The sequence below is a fragment of the Amborella trichopoda genome, chromosome 9, assembly GCF_054954075.1.
Source record: "Amborella trichopoda isolate Santa Cruz 75 chromosome 9, AtrichopodaSantaCruz75HAP2 v2.0, whole genome shotgun sequence".
NCBI lineage: Eukaryota > Viridiplantae > Streptophyta > Magnoliopsida > Amborellales > Amborellaceae > Amborella > Amborella trichopoda.
Window position 1 is genome coordinate 54,249,790 of NC_142344.1, and position 8,239 is coordinate 54,258,028.

The window sequence follows — 8,239 nt, forward strand, 5'->3', positions numbered from 1 at the left end:
ATTTATGTTTATATGCTTATTATCAACATAAATTTAAGTCAAACATGGTAAAAACCAACCTAACTCGAACTAGTGCTGGGTCTGGATTGGAGTCAACCCAAACCGACCGGTTTCTATGCGGCCAAGCCCACATATATACAACTACGGGCCTAGTAATAAATCTATTTTTTAGATGAATTTTGGATTTAATTTTTAAGGACATGGGGGATCATAAATATAAAAGATAAGTAAATTTTAAAAACTACAAATAATAATTAGGGAAATAACCTCGTGATACCCTCCCACACCCATATGTGTGTGTGTAAGATTTTAATGGATCACTATTAAATTTGACACAGATCTCTAAAAAAGTCAAAACCTACACTTAATTATAGTTTTTCTAGAGATCTGTGTCAAATTTAATAATTGATCAATTGGAATTCTACACGCATAGGTGTGAGAGGTCTCATAGGATCATTACTCTAATAATTATAGTAAAAAAATATTTTGATCTATTAATTTTTATTATTTTTAGATAGAACACCTACTTGCATCCATCCTTAAAGGTGGATACTTTACACTTTTTTCGGACCAAATATATAGTCATGCGGTCCAGCCCGCATGAAACGATTATCCTTTTCAAAATTGGGATAGAAAGATGGGGAGAACCGAGGGGACCAATCAAATCTTTGACCATGGTTCCTGCTTATTCTCCGAGTCACGCTTTTGAAATGTTCATCTAGAACGGTCAAACGATGTTTCTACTCCATGGTGAGTATACTGTTCATTTAATCCCTCGGGTGAAACCCCACCCGGGATTAGTTTTAGGACCCTAAAGTTTTGGGATGTAACCTCTTTAATACATACTTTCAACGTTGATAACAATAATTTCCTAATTGCACACTTCAAGCGCTTGAAAATACATAACGTCTCAAGATTGAATGGAAACCGTTTAATTTTTAGAAAGTAAGATCTAAGTGTTAAAAAACTCTAATTTCAATTTTTTTGGTTTTTTGTTTTGAGAATAATCATTGAGTGAGCCTAAGGTAGCTACAAAAATTTCATGTTGGAGAAATCCTCCCAAGTAGAATTACCGAGGGAAAAGAAATAAACAATGCTCCCAAGGGAAGTAGTACACTATCTAGATTATCTATTTTCAAAAGCTTCAAGTATTTACAGATTTGTTCGATCTACACTAATTTGTTAACTCTAAATTTAAAATTTCATGACTAGATATAAAACTAAATTTTCAAGATAACATAATTGGAATTTATGAAAACTATATCTCTAGAGGTCATAAACCTTACTTTTATTGTTTAAATTTACACCTTGTCTAACGGCGTCCGTACTTTATTGAAATGTGAACTAATATATGAATTGTTATCCAAACTCAGTCATCCTCCTCATGGTGATTGGTTGCTACTAATTATCTGCAGCTTATTATGTTGGAAGGTTGCAATTTGAATAATTCATAATGGACAGATACATAACTTAGAGCAAGGTACAAAAAAATATCTGTAAACTTTTTTTTATGTTTTTCATATTTTTTCGAAATAAATAGACTTAAAAAAACTTACGTTTGGTTCCAATAGATGATAAGATGAGATAAAATAGATTTAAGTAGGCTGGATATATGCAACATAAACCCAGTTTAGAAGGTGTGTGTTGATTCGAGTAGAAAGCTAAAAAAAAAACCATAAAATAAGCTCAAAATGATATAATTAAAAATAGCGAGCACATATATAACAACTTATGAAGTCATTTGAGGGTACGACTTTTGATGAAACAAAATAATAAACCCATCCCAAATGATAAAAACACTATGATGATGGTATTTTTTTTAAAATAATATTTTTGGGCAATTTCGTCACTTTGGTCTCTTTTCACGTTGGAAAGATCGAGAAGCACTTGGACCTTTTCAATTCCAGCCAGCCAGTGCCCATTTGAGCCCCTAGCTTTTCCCCTTCTCTTCTTTTACGCTTTTCCTTTTCCCATTCGTTTTCATGTTTCTTTTCTTATAATTATTTCTCAACTCACATTACATGAGCTTCCAGCTTGAGTTTTCTCTCTAAGATCACTTTACTTTCTCTCTCTAAACTCATCAAGCTCAAGGCCGGTGAAGTGATAGTGCTACTTACTCCCATTTATGATATAACCTTATTTTCTCTTTCTTCCCGTTATTCTTTCTCTCTCTTCCCCAACCTCAGCCTCTCTTGCTCCCCGTTTTTTTCTCTCTCCTTGCCTCGTAACTTCACAAAATAATTAAATATGAAATTGTGTCATCCGACACGAAAACCAGTCATCCCATACGGATTTTGTCGATATATAAAAAATCATCTCGGTATAAAAAAGAACCAACGATTTGTTATAATATAACTTTGCTACAGAAAAAATATTAATTTATCGATTATTTTTTGATTTTTGACTAATTTATTATTTTATATATATTTTTTTGAACAGTTTGCAATTTTTTTTGGTACGGTAAAACAACGATAAGTGCTTCGTCAATCCAAAACGATTATTGTGAAACAGGATCCTATGATCGGTTTACCATCTTGAACTTCAAACTCTCTCTCTCAAGAACACAGTAAGACCCGAAAGACACTTTCTCTCTCTAAAAATGGTTCGGTTCCAAATTCTCTAGCACTAACCATGGTTTCCTTTCCGACGCAGTAACCCTAACCCGGGTCAGGTACACCTCTACTCCCATATAATAAACTCACCCCCTAAGTTTTGCCTTCCCTTCTCTCTCTCTCTAGATTTTGTGCTCCCTCACTGCCACTTGAGCTCCCCACTTCCAAAGCTAGAGCGAGAAACACCCAGAAAATGGCCATCAAACCTCCTCTCCTCGTCCTCCTCCTCTCTCTCATCGCCACCTCCGCCTCTCTCTCCTCCGCCCACAACATCACAGAGATGCTCTCCGCCTTTCCTGATTACTCTCTCTACAACTCCTACCTCACCCAGACCAAGCTCTGCGACGAGATCAACACTCGCCAAACCCTAACAGTCTTCGTCCTCAACAATGCTGCCATGTCGGCCCTCGCGAAGCACCCGCTCTCTGTCGTCAAGAACGTTCTCTCTCTCCTGGTCGTCCTCGACTACTTCGACAACCAGAAGCTCCACTCCATCACCGACGGCTCAATGCTCTCCACCACCCTCTACCAGACCACCGGCGATGCCAAGGGGAACCTCGGCTTCGTCAACATCACCGATCTCAAGGGCGGCAAGGTCGGGTTCGGCTCTGCCGCCCCTGGTTCGCCACTGGATTCGACTTACACAAAGAGTGTGAAGCAAGTGCCGTACAACATATCAGTAATGGAGATCAGTGCGCCCATTATTGCGCCTGGGTTGCTCTCGGCTCCGGCACCTTCGGTCTCTCAGGTTAATCTGACTGCAACCCTAGAAAAGGCGGGGTGTAAAATCTTCGCCTCTCTTCTCGCTAGCTCAGGGGTTCTCAAGAATTATCAGGACGCCATGGATAAGGGCCTAACCATTTTAGCTCCCAACGATGAGGCCTTCAAGAAGCCCGAAGTGCCGGATACCGCCGGCATGCGGGTTGCGCAGCTCGTGTCTCTGCTTGAGTACCATGCGCTTCCCAGCTACAGCCCCCCGGGTGCCCTAAAGGCCGCTACCGGCCCCGTCTCGACCCTTGCCAGCGGCGTGCGGAAGTTTGCCTTCCGAGTTGCCACTTCCGGCGACGAGGTGACGCTCGACACTGGGGTCGACAAGTCGAGAATAGCGAGCACGGTTCTGGACGACGCCCCGCTCTGCATCCTGACGGTAGACAATGTGCTATTGCCCGAAGAACTTTTCCCACACGCGCCGGCTTCAGCCCCAAGTCCCGTCCCGGTCAGTGCGCCGGCCCCAAGCCCAGTGGCTGAGGCACCGAGCCCAGTTGCAGAGGTGCCTGCGCCGGCTGCAGCATCACCTCCAGCTCCAATGGCTGCCGGGTCCGAAGCCTCACCTTCGGAGGCGCCTGCCGAATCCGCAGACTCGAAGGGGGCTTCTTCTGGGGACAAAGCGAGGCCACTCTGTACGGCTGCTGCTCTGGTTTTCGGATCTTTTGCTTGCTTCTTACTATTGTTGTTGTAGTTGGGTGGTTTTTCGAGCTTGGTTTTCTCTCTTCGGGTGGTTTCATTTGTGTTCATGAGTTTCATTACTTATTCTCTCTCCTCTCTCTCATGTTTTTGAGTCCCTTTTGTTACTCTCCATTTTGGTTCTCTGTGTGTAATTTTCATGTTGGGGTTTTTGAGTGGGGGCTGTAATGGCTGATTTTGGTTATTTATGTACTTGTATTCCATGGATGTATGTCCGCCACTGGTTTTTAGTGTTGTGGCTCTGGTTTGCTTCACCAGGGGAAGAAGAGACATTATCACCATTTTTACATTGTTAGCGTTCGAATTCTTGAGTTTTTGTTCATGGGTTTTAGTGTTGTGGCTCTGGTTTTGTCTCACCAGAGGAAGAAGAGACATTATCACCATTTTTACACTGTTAGCATTCGATTTCTTGTGTTTTAGTTCATGGGTTTTGTTTCTATGTGATTTTGGTTAGGCTTAAGCTGAGGACCGAGAGCTTAGTTTAAATTGTTGTAACTGTAAGGTGTGCCTTTTGGCCTTTGGCGTGAGGGGCAGGTCCTGACAGGAGGCCATGTGCGATGTTTCTGTTTGGTTTGGAAGTTGGGAAGGCGCTCAGGCTTGCTTTTAATGGCTGGATGTGAGAGAAAAAAAGGGTTGGGCCTCTCTTTCTCTCTCTAAACCCTGGGGCCTTTCTCCCTCTAAAAACGGAGCCACTCTCTCTCGTCTCTTTTTCTCTAAAAACTAAGAGTAAATTACGTAGGGACACCAAAAATTAAAAAATTAAAAAATTAAAAAAAGTTCATTTTGGGTTAAAATTACCTGGAGGTTCCGGCAATATTTAAAATATAAAATAAGTTAATTTTGGGTTAAAAAATATTCAAAATATAAAATAATGTTTGTTTTTGAGTTTTTTTTCTACCAAACGGATGTGCCCTAATGTTTGGGGTATAGTTTAGTCGGTTCCATAGTAGATCATCCGACCGTTTATTTTACGACTCTTCAAATTAGTCTTAGGTTTGCATCCTCTAACTGCTGAGACAGCCTTTGTTGAGCATTCGGAGGGTATAGGAGCTACTTATTCATCAACTGCCTCTTATTAGTGCTCTTCAAGGCCGTCTGAGATTAGCCGCCTTATCTTATATAGTGCGGTTCGAGATTGGCATTCTCATACTATATTAGCTCATTTGTTTGTTAAGAAATAAGGTGGTATGAGGATTTCAGATCGTTTTTTCGATTGGGTTTCACCTCCCTCAAACTAGGGTCCTACTAATAAAATATAAAATAAAATAAAATTGAAAAGCGATTTGAGGATGGTATCTTGAAAACGAAAGGTAATTTTAAAAAAATAAAAAATACAAGTGACCGTATAATTTTTACCCAAAATTGATTCATTTATATTTTTTTATATCCATATATAAATTACTCAAATAAACTAAACTTTGAGCCCTCTCACTCTAAAATTGGGGCTCACTCTCTCTATCTCAAATTGGGAGCCTCTCTTTCTCTCTCTCTCTCTGATATCTAGGGGCCCTCCTCTCTCTCCATCTAAAATCTGATCCGATCCTATCCGATCCGATCCGCGGGGCATCGGCGGAGGCAAGTAGGGTCTCGCTTTTGAGAGTCGAGTGGGTGGAGCATATCTTGCTGTAAGTCATTAACCTCGCGGCTTATTGATTCCAAGGAATGGAACGGCCACTCGCCTTTTTGTCATCCACCCACGTATATGCTTTTTGTCATCCACCCATGTATATGTGCTTGGGTTTTAATACTATCGCCACCTTTATTTTGGGTGGTGGAATGGAAAATATTTCTTGACTTACTTGAAAATTGTGTACCCAAATGCTTGCCCAAAAAGTTGGGTAGCCGTTTAAAATTCAGATTGGTGGGGTGGATATATTTTGGCTAGTCGGATTCGTACCGAAAAATATTAAAAAGTAAAAGGTAAAATAGGAGTTTTTTTTTTTTCTTTTTAAAGAAAAAAATAAAATAGGAGTTCATAGGGAGGTTTAGGATACCTAAGAATATATTAGATAAGATTGAAAAAATAAAAGAGTTTATACTATAGAATAACTTATATTATAGAACTAAAGTGCACTTCAAAAATCTAGTAAGTGTTTTGAAGATAGAAAACTTTCCAACTAATCATCTTGATTTCGAGATATGTGTATATAAAAAAAAAATGAATTTTTAAATTATAAAAATAGTGAATCTTGTAACAAGCTATCTGAACAGTTTATTTTCAAGATTTTCAAATATTTACAAATTGTCTCGTTAAACACTATTTTTAGAATTTTAAATTTCACCATTTGATTTGGACATGGATTTTCAAGTCATCCATCTTAAGGTCTCTGATACGAGAACTACATCTTCTGGTAAAATTTAGAGGTGCGTTTTACTTGTATAGTATGAGGCGGGGCATCTTATATAAACCTCACCCTTTAATATATATATATATATATAACTTTGGGGGATGTTGGCACTGATGCCTTCCCAGACTAGTTTTGTCAATACTGATTTTCTATCTAAATTGGCAATTCCCAATATGGATCAATGTGCTTTAAAATAGGTACAACATTTGCATTATTTTGGTTGTCTATAGAAGTACTTGGTCACTTATGAACTCATTGAGAGTATGACATTAAGAGTTCAATGGCGGACTTGAATTCGTATAGCCGACATCATTTAGTTGAAAAAAGGCTTTCACAATGATGATAAAAATACTTGCTCATTAAAAAAAAAATTAAAATTATTGAAACTTCTTGAAAAAAATAGCTATTAATGCCAAATGTTCGCCATTCCATGAATAAGTAGAAATGTTCTTCCTATTCCCATGTTTTTATGTGAAAATGATGGCTAGATGGGAATTGTAAAGGCTAGACATAAAGGCTGCATACCAATTTCCCCTTGAAATCATCTCAACTGCATATATGAGTCTTGAATGAGTTTAGTTTTTGCATGAATCCGTTTTTAACGCTTGCTGCTTGGTCGGTGGGCGTCTATGGTGCTGTCTGGATTATTTTTTTTTACAAAAGGGTCGATGTTGGTAGGAATGGAAAACCGAGTCACCTATTGTTTTACCATTTTGACTTCAACCCCATTCTTTAATATGATTTTTGCTTTTTTTTTTTTTTTGGGTGAGTTAGTGGGGAGATGACCCTTTGATAGGAATTGAGCTTAGGATGTAACGTTGCAAATCATCAAGCGCTAACCAATTAAACTTAGGCAACAGTAGAGCACTTTCGGACTTCATTAGGATCTATCTTGCCATTTTTGGCTGCTTCATTTGGCTTTGAGGTGTTTTACAATTTGAACAAGTCGAGAACAATGTCACGGGCTGGTACCATCACTCTTTATGTTTCCCAAGACAGTTTAAGTGTGTTAAGAGACATACAACATTTATTTGATCTTGATTGAATGGATAAGAGTTAGTCGACGATAATACAATAATTATAACTTAACAAATATTACTCTTCCCAGCCTATGAAATTGTTCTTAGCTTACTTTCAACCAAATAGTGTAAAGGTTAATAAATAATGCTAATACCAGTTGATGAGATTTTTATGTTTATCGGCATTGATCTTGGTTCACTCTAAAACAAATGACAATCGAAGGCTATAAACCTCGAGGACATATACATTACACGTATATGTCTGGTCATGAAAATTTCTCTCGATCAAGATAAAAAAATGATTCACTATTAAGGGGCTATTTGGATTGTGTTCTCTATGTAGGATTGTAAATTTGTAATATCTTCTAACAAACGTCATGCTTATTCCAATGATCGAAACCACTACTCGGCGCGAGTACTTAGTCCATGTCTGATCCGAGTACTTAGCTTAACTCGGCCTTACCTAGGTCGAGTGATGTATTAGCACAAAAAGGTTAAAAAATAATAAAAAAATAAAAAAAAACAGAAAATGTATGTTTAAAGTAAGATTACAAAAAAAGTCAAAATGAGGTTAAAAAAAAGTAGCAAAATAGATTTTAAAGAATAAAATTGTGACAGAGGTATTTTTAAAATAATTAAAAAATATCAAAAAATATTTTATGCCCCAAAAACCTTCCTAAAATGTTTATTTATTTTTTCATATCCTTAGTAGTGGGATACCCAAGTGGAAGTAACCGAGCAGTTTGCCTGGGTGGCGAGTACTCAGGGCTCGGACCGAGCAATCAAACACCTTGTA

General features: G+C 38.4%; 1 protein-coding gene across 1 annotated transcript; it reads left to right on the top strand.

Moving 5' to 3' along the window:
• The first annotated feature begins 2,524 nt into the window (after positions 1-2,524).
• LOC18447868 (fasciclin-like arabinogalactan protein 8) lies at positions 2,525-4,363 on the top strand. Its single transcript, XM_006857954.4, has one exon. It carries the CDS (start codon positions 2,806-2,808, stop codon positions 4,069-4,071), a length of 1,266 nt encoding a protein of 421 aa, XP_006858016.2. The 5' UTR covers positions 2,525-2,805; the 3' UTR covers positions 4,072-4,363.
• The last annotated feature ends 3,876 nt before the right edge of the window (positions 4,364-8,239 follow it).

Coding starts and splice junctions, on each gene's coding strand:
- LOC18447868 (XM_006857954.4), top strand. CDS start 2,806: ATGGCCATCAAACCTCCTCTCCTCGTCCTCCTCCTCTCTCTCATCGCC.